Source organism: Salminus brasiliensis, chromosome 21, assembly GCF_030463535.1.
Source record: "Salminus brasiliensis chromosome 21, fSalBra1.hap2, whole genome shotgun sequence".
In the NCBI taxonomy this organism is placed as follows: domain Eukaryota; kingdom Metazoa; phylum Chordata; class Actinopteri; order Characiformes; family Bryconidae; genus Salminus; species Salminus brasiliensis.
Window position 1 is genome coordinate 25,374,662 of NC_132898.1, and position 15,792 is coordinate 25,390,453.

General features: G+C 38.8%; 1 protein-coding gene across 1 annotated transcript in view; it reads left to right on the forward strand.

The window, feature by feature from the left end:
• tex264b (testis expressed 264, ER-phagy receptor b) overlaps window positions 1–14,171 on the forward strand; it is a 61,294-nt gene extending 47,123 nt beyond the window's left edge. The window contains exons 3-4 of the mRNA XM_072665506.1: window positions 3,534–3,705; window positions 11,432–14,171. Of these exons, the coding sequence (XP_072521607.1) occupies window positions 3,534–3,705; window positions 11,432–11,742 (483 nt within the window). The 3' untranslated portion in view covers window positions 11,743–14,171. The remainder of the gene's footprint in view (window positions 1–3,533; window positions 3,706–11,431) is intronic.
• The last annotated feature ends 1,621 nt before the right edge of the window (window positions 14,172–15,792 follow it).

The window sequence follows — 15,792 nt, forward strand, 5'->3', positions numbered from 1 at the left end:
CCTGAGGAGACCGGGGCTGTTCCAGCGAGTCCTGACTGAGGCCGTGAATATTTAATGCTTTATGTATATTTATGAATCAGATGTTTATGTATTGTGGTGGCTGGGAGTCACACTTATGAAGCTGAGAGTGTGGCTGGTTATATTGAGCATTGCACACGAAATCTAATGTAATATACAGAGTGTATTGTGTTTATTTTTTGAGAGCATATTGTAATATAGTTTCTTTTAATGTGCACTATTCTGAGTAAAGCTGCACAGATTACAGAAGAAGGAAAAAACTTTAACTTTCAATGGATGTCAGTGTAAAAACATTTTATTCCAAGTCATTTTGGAGCATTTCTATTAATCAGTTCATCGTTATTCCATATTGTGGAGCATTTTCTATTTGTTCATTTGTCATTATCACATATTTTAGGGCCTTTCTATTGTTCCACCATTATACATATTCTGGAGCATTTCTATTGGTGCATCCATCATTATTCTATATTGTGAAGCATTTATATTGGCCCATGTAGTATTATGACATTGGGACATTTCTATGGGTTTATTTGTCATTATTTCATATTTTGGACAATTTCTAAATTTTATATGAATAAATGCAATATTTGAAGAACATTTTGAAGCGTTTCTATTGGTCCATCCATTGGTGTGACATTTTTGAGAGCCCATTTATCAATATTGCTATTGGCCTATCCATCCATTATTCCATATTTTGGAGCATTTCTTTTGGCCCATTAATTTTTATTCCACATTTTTCAGCATTTCTATTGCTCTAATTATCATGAATGTTTGACACAATGCAACTGCCATTTTTACATGGTGAAAATGGAGTTTTTTGTCATGACAGCCATGATAAACAGCCTGGAAAAGTATTAATGCATAGGTATTAATATGGAGTGGGTCCCCCTTTGCAGCTCTAATAGCAGGTTTGGAACTTGGAAGTTATTTGAGTCGGCAGAGCGTTTGTGCTCTGCTCTGAAAATTTACGTGGTCTTGCTGAGTTGCTGTGGTTCCTAAACGCTTCCACTTTTCAATAATACCCCTCAACAGTTGATTGTTGAATATCTGGAAGGGGAAAAATTTCACCAACTGACATGTTCTTTCACAGATGTTTGAAAAGGCAGACTGCATGGCTAGGGGTTTTATTTTATAGAGCTGTGGCAATAGGACTGAATAAAAACACCATGTGTCCCAATATTTTTGTCTATATAGGGTATATTGCAATTTGTTTTATAGGAATTTTAGGAAATGGATATAAAAAACACATCATCCTCTGTATAAAATGTGAGTAAAATCAAGGATATTGTTTAAACAATCATAACAGTGGGATCTGAAGATTGACTGCACCACTGCCCTCTAGTGGTCGGGGTTTAAACACAAACTCAAAATGAAACACTGCCCCCAACCTTTGCATGTAAACTTTTTGTTTTTTATCCAATTTTTACCTAAATTTCTCCCCATTTTTTTCTGAGCCAGTTACTCTCCCCTCATCACTTTTTCAGTGCTCCCAATATTAGGAGAGGAAGGACAAGCACATGCCTCCTCCGATACATATGAAGTCAGACACCATTTTTTAGAACTGCTGCCTAGGCAGCATCACTGTGCCGGATCCCCAGCTCTGATACATCAGCCAACAGAAGCCTGTGCCAACCAACATCACAGGGGAGAGAGCGCCATCTACCCACCAAAATGCATGCACCAAAGAGCATGGCCACTTGTGCTCTCTTAGGCTTCGGCTACTGATGCCAAAGCAGCTAACCCAGGATTCGAATTTGCGATCCTCGAGCCAGTGCATCAGCATATTAGCCTGCTGAGCCACTCAAAGCCCCCCCTGCATGTAAACTATTTAATAAAAATCAATACTGTGTTTTTGAGAATCAGTACAGTATTGCAATCTTATTGTGATACTTCGATACAGGGCTGTTTTCTTACAAACTAGTGTCCTCAAACCCGTCCTGTTTGAGGACCTCTTTACAGCACATCAGCGCAGCTCTCAATTCAGTGACAGGCTGAAATCCCTGTAGCCTCTGCCCTGTTTATCACAGAGACGCTGGTGTTTAGACGCTGCTGGTGCGGAGTGTATTATCAAAGATGAAAAAAGACAACTCTGATCTTTCCAACATTACCCCTCTGATCTCTTTCCCTATTGAAGTGTGTGTGTAAATATGTAATCTCTGAGGGTCTGTGTGTGTGTATGTGTGTGCATATGTGTGTGCATGTGCAGTTTGCAAGGGTATGTGTGTCTGTGTATGTGCGTGCAGCAGAAACGAGTGGTTAACATGTAAAGAGCAGCGTAATGCCATCCTCCGGGCGAGAGACCCTGTGTGTGAGAGAGAGAATGAATGCATTTAGCTACTTTAAATTGCACCCATTGCTGACACAGATGAGCAAATGCACACACACACATAGCTTGTATAGTGCCTGTGGAGAAGTATTGCCAATAGAACAGGACTCTCTGAAGTAGATAAACATGGACCTATTGTCATCATGCCTAATGCCAGGCTTGGGCTAGAGGGGTATAAACCCCTCAGCACTGAAGGGGGACTGTGTTCTATGGACTGATGGAGCTCTATTCAATACTTTTGGGATATGTTGGGGAGATGGGGATGAGGTAGGGTGACAATCTTCCAACATCCTGACCTCACTAATGCTCTTGCTTCTGAATGCAATCAAATCATTACAGCAATGCTTCAAAATCTAATAGAAGCCTTTTTCCCTGAACAGTAGAGACAGTTACTCCAACAAAAGCAGAATAAGGTTTTTTTAAGACCCTTGATTTCAGAAGAATCAGTGACTGGGTAGGTGTCCCAATACTTTTTTCCATAGAGTGTATGTGTATAGATATATATTTGCTTGCATGAGATTATCAATACATTTGATTCCTCTCAGCTCATTTTGGCTTGTTGGTATTGAAAGCCCCCTTAGCGCAGGCTGAATAAATCCACTTAGGATTCAGAGCGACCAGCGGTGAGTCAAGCATGGAGAAGCAGAGTCTCCGGTGGTGTAGTAGTGAAGAAAAACATCTCAGGTGACTCTCTGAGAAGTGGCTGTACCTCTGACTCCAAATCCCCTGGCCTTCGGAACATCACACTCTTATGAGTAGATCAGTGTGCTCTCCCATGGCATTGTTCCAATAAATCCATTACTTCCGGAGAGCGTGTGTTTATTAACCGTTCTCAGAGCACTGAGAAAGGGGCGGTTTTTCAGCATTACACATCAATACAACTGCACTGCTGGGACCAATCCTGCATCAGCAGATGTGGTCTGAGATGCTTGATAATTATGGAGCTGTTACTGTTTTCACTGGAACTGAGGCTCTGCTGTGAGGTCATTAAGGAGCAAACTCTTTCTATAGACTCCCCCCGACCCTTTTCTTGGTTCTATAAAGCACCAGACATGGTTCCTCTTTTTAAGACTATATAGAACTAAGGGTGTAGCAGATGAACTGTCAGACGGAAAGATACTCCACAGCCATATTCACTCTCTCTCTCTCTCTCTCTCTCTCTCTCTCTCTCTCTATCTCTCTCTTTCAGGAGAGGAAGCTCTGCGCTCACCCATTCCTGGAGATCTACAGGGGTCAGCTGATCCACTACATGAGTCCACTGGCCAGGCAGGGGGACTTTGATGTGCCTGAGGTCAGACAGGTTCCAAAGAGACCACGGGACGGAGAGGAGTCAGAGGAAGACGGGAGGACTGACATCACAGGTGATCTCTTGGGGGAAAAATGGGTTATCTGTGGGTTCCTGATAGGATTATGGGGTACAGTTCCACATGCAGATCCATTATACTGTGAAAAGAGAAAGCTGGCGTGACATGCCGGTACACTTCTGGGTTTTCCAGGAACATTTCTGAGGAATGGTGAAAAAAAATGTGGTAGAACAATAGGTGGTTCACACATTCCCGTAACGGCTCCATTGAAGAATCCAAAGAACTGTTTCAACCACAAGGGAACGCAATCTGTAAAACTGCCAGCTGTGGTCGATCAGGTACCAGTCCGGGAGCATGCACACCTGCTGAAAAACCCTTATCCATAACAATAAGAATTACTCACTAACATTTCTAACAGACGTATTCCCGCTTACCAACAGTATCCAGGTGCGGAAAGCATATTTCGATTTGAGTGATCCGATCTTAATCTGATTACAACACGGCCTGGGCATGTTTACATCTCACTTTTCACACGGTCAAGTGAAATCCAAATATGATCACTGGAACAACATGTTTCTCTTAAACAACACATTTCATGTACACTATATGGACAAAAGTATTGGGACACCTGCTTACTCATTGTTTCCATTTATTGTAAAAACACTGCTGTGAGGATTTGGTTGTATTCAGCGCTAAGAGCATTAGTGAGGACAGAATGTTGGATGATTACCACTCCAGCTCATCTCAGAAGTACTGGACGGAGCACCATCTCATCATTCCAGAGAACACAGTGCCAGTGCTCTAAGCTTAATGCTGGGGGCCTTTATACCACTTCAGCCTACCTCTGGCATTCGGCATGGTGCCAATAGCTTCATGTTTACCTGCTCCAGAGAGTCCTATTTTGTTGGCAATACTCTCTACGGGGACTAGATGCTGTGTGTGTGCATTTGTGTACAACTTAAAGCAACTCAATGAATTCATTCATTGTCCACAAACATTTGAATGTATATAAGAGGTTTTCCACAAATGTGAAGAACCCTTTAACCAGGCAAGAAACCATTTAAACCAACCATAGCCTTTACTAAAGTAATACATTTCCTTCCAGAACCTTTTTACTCTACTCAAGTACCCTTAAAGAACCACACTGAAGGTAATGGAAATGGTGCATTCAAAGTTGAAATCTAACACTTCTATTGTAAAGCTGCACACTCTAGCCATGTGTGAAAGTGAGAATAAGAGTGTGTGTAAGTGTGTTTGTGCATGTTATGAAGGTACTGTGTGTTACTGGATCACTAGTGCTTCTGGTCTGGACTGGAATAATGGAAAAAAGAAACACGGCTGCTCTGTTTGTGTCAAGGTGAGAGGTTTGAGTGAGAGGTTTGATAGATACCCTCAGCAGGAGCTGAAGGACGTGTTGTACACACCAGCTGTCCCACTGTGTGTAAGTGTGTGTGGGGATGCTCTCCTAGGTGTGCTAACCCCACCTGTCAGTCTGCCACTCTTGACGAGTCTGGGGAAGGTTTGCTATTAACTAATAGAGCCGGAGCAGAGAGGTGTTGTAATTATCTCCATGACATCGTCCAGGTTGTGTTTGTTGTTTGTGTAGATGGTTTTACACGCCTCTTCCCTGCTATCGCCCCCTGCTGTTCACTCCTGCTGTGTGAGACTTCTGCTAGTGACCAGAACACATATGCTGGAAACCTGCTGGAGAACAAACAGACTGCTAGCATTTTAATGTAGTCATTAAGTAATGCACACACACAGCTTAACGAGTCACTGTAGAAAAGGATTGCTAATAGTATAGGACTCTATTGGCACCATGCCTAAAGCCAGGTGTGGGCTATGAGGGGTATGAAGCCCACCCAGCATTAAGCTGTGGAGCAAGAGAACTGTGTTCTCTGGAATAATGATTGGTGGTTCTCCATTCAGTACTTTTGGGATTAGTTGGGGAGTTGGGGGTGAGGTAGGGTGGTGATTATCCGACATCCTGACCACACCCACTAACGCTCTGAATGCAATCAAATCCTCACAGCAATGTTCCAAATTCTAGTAGAAAGCCTTCCCTGTAGTAAAAGGCCTTTATATGTGAGGATGTCACCCGTCCACTCTCTTCAGCTCCTCATGGGTTACATATGGGGTAACAAAGTGATGCTTCCCCAAGACTTCAAACGTGTCATTAGAAAGTGCTGATCTTCATCACTTTTCCACTGATTGATGCAGCACTTTTACGGCGGGGGACAGACTGAGGGTGTTTTTCCAGCCGTGGCGCTATTATCATTAACTCCGGATCACACGAGTGCAGACACCTGTGCTGTGAATGAATCAGCGAGACCAATTTATACATTTTAACACACATCCTCACCATGACAGACGTCATGTGTGGGAACACATGAATATTTCATAAGGGAACCGTCTCAGAACCTATATGGACAATCAAAATATGTGTGCAAAAATAATGCAACACAAATTATGGTGGACAGCCTTTTTTTAATGGTTGTAGTTCATAGCCTTTTTAGCCTTTTGAAGTCTTCTTTTGGGAGCTTTAAGACCTTTGTAGGCATTTTAAGGCTTTTGTACAAATTGAAAAATACATTTTTATGTATTTCTGTAGCCTTCTAAGGCCTTTTAAGCATTTTTCTAAGCATTTTTAAGAACTTTTAAATCATTGTATAGCCCTTTTAAAGACCTTTAATGCATTTTCAAAGCTTTCTAAGGCTTTTTTTCTGAAGTATGTTAAGATCCTTTTAAACATTGGTAAGGGATTAAGCATTTTGAAGCATTTTAAGACCTCTTTCAGGCTTTTTAATTGTCTTTTAAAGCATTTTTGGTGTTTCTTATGCATTTCTTAGGCTTCTAATGCCTTTAAAGACCTTTTTAAGATTATTTAAAGTCTGTTAAGCTTTCAAGGCATTTTTAAAGCTGTCTGGAGCATTTTACTTCTTTAAATATTTCAAGGGATTCATTCCAAGAAAAGCTGATTGTTGTGATCTAAACTAAGGGCCAGCTTCATAAAACCATGAAATGTCCATTTTGTAAAGTCACTGTGACCATGATCAGCACACCGCTGTCTGTGACCTCAGTAATAGCTTGTTAAAACTCACATGCTAATGAGCTATTGCATATTAATGACCAACACTCAGCTCTTGCCTGGGTCCCAAAATGAACCAAAAACCACTGAGGCAGAAACATGGAGGAACAGACGTAGTCTTTAGTAAAATAATAGCAGCAAGAAAAGAATAATGAAATTAAAGAAATATATGATAAACAATATTAATATCAACACAGTATCAAATGTAACAGTACCTTCTGTCTTAAACTGATCAGATATTGGATGGAGCTCCATTACTCCAGAGAACACAGTTCCACTTCTCCACAGCCCAGTGCTGGAGGGGTTTGTACCCCTCTAGCCCAAGCTTGGCCTTGGATGTAGCGACATTAAGTTATATGGCTATGGAAAGGATGCAAGCTGTTGAGAAAACAGCTCAAGGGGTGTCTTCATACTTTTGGACACATATGGTATATTGTGTATGGTGAAAAAGTCCATTCTGAAGTAGCAGATTCGCTCTCTCCCTCCCTCTCTTTGTCGTTTGAGCTATCTGGGGTCAATCTCAGCTCTGCCTCCATGACAGAAAATATATATATATATACACATAAACAGACGGCGGCTGATAAACACACAGCATCAGCCTCGGAAGCGCTGATTGAAGCAAGAAACAGCTGGACAGCAGGACACTCCCTGTTGTTTATCACTGCGAAAACAACACATGTCCATGCTTTTTGTGAGACGCATGTATTTCTGTGAGAACAACAAACACATGTTTGACCACTGTAAGAGCCGTACAGTGAAAATTACAGTAAGCGGTGAATCTTAGATACTGGCATAGTAGTCACGGGCTCTCCAGCGTACACACGCAGATGATAGATAAGCCTGTCCTCTTGTATTATGCAAAGTAAACATGACCCAAATAAGCTAATGCAGCCGACAACAAAAGAAATCTGTTAGAAACACCTGAATGGAAGCAAGTGGCAACAATGAAGGGGAACCAGTAGAAAACTAGCTTTAGTAAGGCTAACGAGCATTAAGAAACTCTCAGTAAATCTTTAGCATGGAAACTATGATTGAAAGCTATTGATAATTAGCATTTTGAAAACAGGTGATAAATATTTTGCATTATTAAAAGTGTGGAAATCAATGTCTGATAGCTATGGGTAAATGGATAGCATTATAAAAGCTGTTGATAAATAGGTAGCATTATAAAAACTAGAGGAAAATACTTTGTTAGCATTATAAAAGCTAATGGTAAATAATTAGCATTGTGAAAGCTAGAGGTAAATAGTTAGCATTATTAAAGCTGTTGATACATATTGAGCATTATACAAACATTATGTATTATGAAAGTCAATGGTAAATAGTTAACATTTAAAAGGTTTTGGTATTTATCATTATGAAAGCTTGTGGTAAATTGTTCGCATTTTAAAAGCTAATGGTTAATATTTAGCATTATGCGGTAAATAGTGAGCATTATTAAAGCTTTTGATAAATATGGAAAATTATAAAAGTTTCAGTAAAATGCTTAGCATTATTAAAGTTAAGGTAAATAGTTAGCATTTTGAAAGCAAGTGGTAAATAGTTAACATTATGAAAGCTAGTGGTCAATAGTTAACATTATGAAAGCTAGTGGTCAATAGTTAGCATTATGAAAGCTAGTGGTCAATAGTTAGCATTATGAAAGCTAGTGGTCAATAGTTAACATTATGAAAGCTAGTGGTCAATAGTTAGCATTATGAAAGCTAGTGGTCAATAGTTAACATTATGAAAGCTAGTGGTCAATAGTTAGCATTATGAAAGCTAGTGGTCAATAGTTAACATTATGAAAGCTAGTGGTCAATAGTTAGCATTATGAAAGCTAGTGGTCAATAGTTAGCATTATGAAAGCTAGTGGTCAATAGTTAACATTATGAATGCTTTTGGTATCGAGCATAATAAAAGCTAGTGGTCAGTAGTTAGCATTATGAAAGCTAGTGGTCAATAGTTAGCATTATGAAAGCTAGTGGTCAATAGTTAGCATTATGAAAGCTAGTGGTCAATAGTTAGCATTATGAAAGCTAGTGGTCAATAGTTAACATTATGAAAGCTAGTTAACATTATATAAGGTATTTGTAAATGTTAGCATTATGAAAGCTAGTGGTCAGTAGTTAGCATTATGAAAGCTAGTGGTCAATAGTTAACATTATGAAAGCTAGTTAACATTATATAAGGTATTTGTAAATGTTAGCATTATGAAAGCTAGTGGTCAGTAGTTAGCATTATGAAAGCTAGTGGTCAATAGTTAACATTATGAAAGCTAGTTAACATTATATAAGGTATTTGTAAATGTTTGCATTATAATAGCTATTGTATTGCGCATTATGAAAGCTATTTGGTCAGTAGTTAGCATTATGAAAGCTAGTGGTCAGTAGTTAACATTATGAAAGCTAGTTAACATTATATAAGGTATTTGTAAATGTTAGCATTATGAAAGCTAGTGGTCAGTAGTTAGCATTATGAAAGCTAGTGGTCAATAGTTAACATTATGAAAGCTAGTTAACATTATATAAGGTATTTGTAAATGTTAGCATTATGAAAGCTAGTGGTCAGTAGTTAGCATTATGAAAGCTAGTGGTCAGTAGTTAACATTATGAAAGCTAGTGGTCAGTAGTTAGCATTATGAAAGCTATTTGGTCAGTAGTTAGCATTATGAAAGCTAGTGGTCAGTAGTTAACATTATGAAAGCTAGTGGTCAATAGTTAACATTATGAAAGCTAGTGGTCAATAGTTAACATTATGAAAGCTAGTGGTCAATAGTTAGCATTATGAAAGCTAGTGGTCAATAGTTAGCATTATGAAAGCTAGTGGTCAATAGTTAACATTATGAAAGCTAGTGGTCAATAGTTAGCATTATGAAAGCTAGTGGTCAATAGTTAGCATTATGAAAGCTAGTGGTCAATAGTTAACATTATGAATGCTTTTGGTATCGAGCATAATAAAAGCTAGTGGTCAGTAGTTAGCATTATGAAAGCTAGTGGTCAATAGTTAGCATTATGAAAGCTAGTGGTCAGTAGTTAAAATTATGAAAGCTAGTGGTAAATAGTTAGCATTATGAAAGCTAGTGGTCAGTAGTTAACATTATGAAAGCTAGTTAACATTATATAAGGTATTTGTAAATGTTAGCATTATAATAGCTATTGTATTTAGCATTAAGAAAGCTCGTGGTTAATAGTTGACATTCTGAGAGGTAGAGTAGTGATCTGAAAATACAGAAAGGGTGACTGCAAGAGGAAGTGAAGGAAATTGGGAATAGCTGTATTTGTTGGGTGACGTCAGGCTAAAGATAAACATTTTAGACATGTCTGCTTCTGAAAACTGTGTGTTGGCCCTCATTAGCATGCTGTTACCAGGCCAGCGTTTCTTGGCGTGTTCCTGAAGGCCGAGAGTCAGCACTGTGATGCTTCTCCCCAATTAAAAACACTAGAAGTGTGACAATACTGTTTACTTTGAGGCTGTAGAACGCTAATTATCTGGAAAGGTCTCGTGTTTGTCAGCCACACACACAAGCACAGCAGCCTGGCTTAGTCACACAAACACACACGGACATACACATAGTTGTCTTTAGCTCTGCAGAACACTAATTATCCTGAAAGGTCTCACATTCAACAGCTATACAGCTAAACACACACACACACACACAGCTCTCACCATAGCTAACTTCAGAAAGTTGTGCTAATTATCTAGCTGTAACCCAAGAAAAGAGAGCTGGAATAGCAGAGTAAATAGAGCTCCAGAACTGTACTTCAGCACACACACAGGGGCTTGCTGATTTATGAGAGTGGAAAACTTTACACACCACTTAATTACGGATTTGGCCCTGTTAGCTGTGAGCCTCACACACAGAGACTCCCGCTAATTATTTACCTGCACACTGAGGGTGTTTATCTGGGTGCTTGTCTGTAATTTTACATGCATGTATGCACAATATTTATGTGCATGTGTGTGAGTCTGTGTTTGTAGATTTTAAAGACAAAAATTAACCCCTAAAATGCTGCTGACTTTGTAAAGTGCATTGCTTTTAGGACTTTTAAGGTAACGTGATTAACTCTCAAATAGTTTATTCCAAGAGTGTTTCTATTGGTCCATTTATCCAGATTTATTTACACAGTGTATAGAACAGCTACACGGTTCAAACTATGGACAAACTAAAAATGGACAAAAATGGAGATACTTGTGTTTTTTGGACTGCACAAATTGGGCTTTTTATCATTAAAGATCATTACAGGCTCCTACATATTTTCGCTGTCATGCAAAAAATCTGGGTCTATATTTTGGTTGTTTTTCAGTGTTATGACAGAATCCAACGACCAACAACTAGGTACTTGCATTTATTTAATACTTATGGGATATATTATTATTATTATTATTATTATTATTACAAATAGGTCCTTAAATATAAATAATACATATGGGATGTATATTTTCATATAATATTATACAATTATATAGAGATACTTATATAATACATATGTACATGTTAATATATATATATATATATATATATATATATATATATATATATATATATATATATATATTTATTTTTTTTTTTATATATATATATATATTTTTTTTTTTTTTTTTTTTTTTTTTTTTTTGGCATGGTCATTCCTAATGTTTTTTGAATGTGAACTTTTGAATGGTTGTGTTTGACAAAGTATATGTGTGTGTGTGTGCGCATGTATGCACATCCAGGTGCCGACTCCTACAGTGAGTGCAGCTCTATGAGCCACCTGCTACCCTCAGACAGCCGTGACCCATCCCCAGCTCCGTCCAACACCTCATCCTTCCTGTATCGGGAAGGCCGGCGGGATCGAGATTCCCCGGAGCTCAGCGGGTCAGAAATGGGCAGTGTGCGGAGCCATAGGAGCTCCTCCGCTTCGTCCTTTGAAGAACTGGACCTGGAGACAGACCGGACAGCCCCAGAGAACAGTCTGACACCCAGCAACCCAGTTGACGACAAAATCACATCTCAGGAACGAGTGGTGGTGGTGGGGGAGGAGTGAGATACATACATAGAGCATATTGGTGGTATATTACAAATCAATACTCAATAAATGTAATGTATGCAGTATATGACATGAAGAGATGAACATAAGAGGAGGAGCAGAGTAGAGAGATGGTTGGGTGTTAAACTGATGCAGGTGTGATTAAGGAAGAACAATGAAGAATATTTAGGGAGACACCTAAATTATTTTGTGTTTGATTGGGTATTAAAATGTTGTTTGCTAATGGTCAGAGTATTTCAAAAGGGGTCGTTCTTTATTTTGACCAAATACTCTTGGAAATTCCACATAAACAAATTGGACAAAGGTATTGGGACACCTGCTCATTCATGGTTTCCTCCAAAATCAAGGGTATTAAAAAGAGTACATACTGTCCTGAAAAAACGTTTTAAACATTTTGGAGCATTGCTGTAAGTATTTGTTTGCAGCGACAAGAGCATTAGTGAGGTCAGGACTCTCCAACTCATCCCAAAAGTATTGGATGGTGCACTAGCATCATTCTAGAGAACATAGTTTGATGGGGTCTTTTTGCCCCACTAGCCCACGCCTGGTATTATGCATGGTGCCAATAGGTTGGTGTTTCTCTGCTCCAGAGAGTCTTATTCTACTGGCAGTACTTCTCTACATGGTCTAGACAAGTGTGTGTGCATTTGCAGATCTGTATCAGCAATGGGTGCAACTTAAAGTAGCTGAATGCATTCATTAGAGGTGTGTCCACAAACATTTGGCCATATACTGCATTTTACAAATTTAAAATAAAAGATATCTAAACCACCAGTGAACCCAAATGTGTCTTCTACATGTGTTTTCTTTGTGGACTATTGTTTCCTACAATGAGGGCATGTATCCTTCCACCAAGAATGAATATTAAAAATTACTTGATCACTGAATGTCTGAAGTCGAAAGAGACCAAGAGCTCCCTCACAGAACGTTGTTACACCAAATGGTTGAATACTTCCTGATACTGTGTTTTGATGCTTCTGTGAGAAGCTCATCTTTTAAAAATCCATTCATGGTGGAGGAATACATGCAGGGCATTTTATGGAAAATAGTCCCAAATGAAAACTTATATTTTTGAGATTTGCTGCTATTTTACCATCATCAGAAAGACACATACTGTAACACAGGCCGGTTCACTGGTGGATTTGGATAGTATAGGCTGTATTTGTGTTGTAGTCATGGCAACCCCTGGTTCCATTCACCATCACTGTAGAGAAATCCGAATCAGTACGTTTCCCTAACATAATAAAATTACAGTAGACTTCCCCTTTAAATAAAAGGGGGCTCATCTTACATTAACATTGTTGATTAACCTTATTAAGACATATTTACTGTCAGCGTTTGCTTCCATAGTTTTGCACGGAAGTTTCAAGGCTTATTTAATAGGTTTATTTATTTTATATCATTTCTCACACGTTCGCAAACTTCCCATATGTGTTAGCTACATTAGCCTCGTAGCTTCAGTGCAGAACTAAAGAAGCAAACTGATTGAGCATGATTCAGTTCAGTAAAGGAGATTTTCCAGTGAAGCGGTCCAGTATAAACTCCTCAGGAGCGTCACCTGCAGGACTTGAACAAAACAATACTTGAAAACCGTATGAACCAGCTAGTCTGGATTCCTGAAATCCTTCTTCAGCATTTCCGTAAAGTATCTACTTTAGTATTTATCAATGAAAGATCAAACCGTTTCGGTGTTGTTTATGGTTCTGACTTTGATTGTTTGGTGCCTGGTGTGTTACAGATGTTTTTTTCAGTTTTGGTTGATGATAAAGTTGATTGTTGATTTTTTTTCAAGATCATTCCGTTATATACAGTGTTAGGCTGATTGTTGTGCAGCATTTGAGTTATTTTGTCACTTATAAACATTCTAATTAAAGAAAATATTTAGAAAAATCATTTAAAAAACAAAGCAAACTTACACATCTTACAGACTTGATATTTGTTCAAAGCCATATCATTTGCATAATATACATTTATACATAATTTATACGTTTTAAAGCAAATCCAGATCTTTATTTAACAGATTCAACCATGAATGATTTGTCAGTGTGTTGGGGTTTGGATCATATTTTAATTAGTGACTTAGCTTAACTGTCATGTGACCTTAATTTTTTTTTGTATTTCATTTTTTTCAACTTTTTAAAGACCTTTTTAGATAATTGTTTTAGATCATTTTTTATTAGTGGTCATAATAATCACTTGATTTTTGGTTTGAGATTTCAGTTTAAAGATAATGTGTTCATTTTATGAGTTTTTCCCCTTTTCTCTTTATTTACAAAGTTGGACCATGCCACTGATATTTTTAACACATGTTCATATATCTAAAAAATGACTTGTGTGTGAGATTGTAATTACTTTGTCCCACCAAGCTCTTGATGAGCCTTGTGTGTGTGTGTGTGTGTGATTTAATAAAGTTCATACAAAAGTTAGTTGCGACCCCACAATCTGATTGGTTGAGAAGTGTTCTAGTTATGCCATAACTAGAAATAACTGCCCGGCGGCGGTGCAATGATGGCCGCCGAGTGAACAGACTTGCCTTTGGGCTTGCCCAGGCTTCCCTCTCTATGAATTAGGAGAGACCAAACTACTGGAAACTGAAGGTCAAATTACTGTTTTAGAACCTAGATTTTAAATCACTGATAAAATCTGACAAAACCCTCATAAACAGCTTAGGCTTGTTCAAGCTAATGCGCTTGCACAGATCTCCACATCAAAGGGGGCTTTCCCCACTAGCATGTGGACCCCCTCCTCTTGCGGCATAACCAGCAAACTGATTGGCTTTATCTGTGAACAGCCGTAATGTTGCGCCTTATGAGAACGCCTATTCATATTTCAACCAGTGGCCGATCTCCTGGTTTTTAACATCTGAGCTTGATACTTGGACAGATCTACGGCTCTGTCAGTACCACAAAAGGTGAGCCATACAGTATCAGCAGTTGTCTCGGACTGCGTACAGGGCTCAACTGGTACCTTTGCGAACCTCCACTCAGTCAGTCCTGGTGTTCTGATATTGTTACAGTTGAACAGCAATAACTCATTTGTTGTGAAACTACTTTTTTGGTGGAAGGAACTTACTTAGTATTAAAGTATGAAATTCAGGGCTTCTTTGATTTTATTTTTTTGTTTTCATGGAACAATCAAGGTTGTGTGTTTCCCCGAACATCACAGCTGTGATGATCCATAGCACTGACCTTCAGCCGTGATGTTCTTTGCGAGAACCATCTCCCTTGTGTTTTATTGTGTACATTTTTCACACTGTGTGTAACGAGCTAGTAGTTAGTGATGGTACTGTCAGGACTGGCTGCTCCAATGCTGTGGACTGACTGTGGGAACCTGAGTTCAGTTCAAGACAAGGAGGGAAATTCTCACAGTGACATTATTACCAGTTCCGTTATCTCCCAGAAGAGCTGTTTATGTGTTGGAAAAGTCAGGACAAAATGACCAAATGACAGAATATTATCGCCCTTAAAATGAAAATGGTCTTATTAATATGTGAAAGCTGCTGAGATCATAAACAGACAATCAAAAATTCAGTTCTAAACCCAGTTTTGTGGCTCATGTGAAGCTCTACTCTGTTTGGACCAAATAGAATTGAATGGGATTGAATTAAACTAACAAACACTGTTCCATACGCTCATGCAGTTTTTCATATAATGTACACTTCACAGACAAAGGTATTGGGACACCTGCTCATTCATTGTTTCTTCAGAAATCAAGGACATTCAACTTATTTTGTTTATCCTGCATTTGTTGTCTCTACTGTCCAGGGAAGACATTCTACTAGATTTTGGAGCATTGCTGTGTGGATTTGGCTGCATTCAGTGACAAGAGCGTTAGTGAGGTCAGGATGTTGAATGATAATCACCCCACCACTGATCCCCATCTCCCCAACTTATCCCAGAGAACACAGTTGCACTGCTCCACAGCTCAATGCTGGGGCTTTATACCCCTCAAGCCCACCTACTTTTAGTCAAGATCAGAAGTACAAATCTCACTTCATGTGCTGGCCAGGATTTGATTTTATTTATTTTAATTTTTTCCTCCTTATTA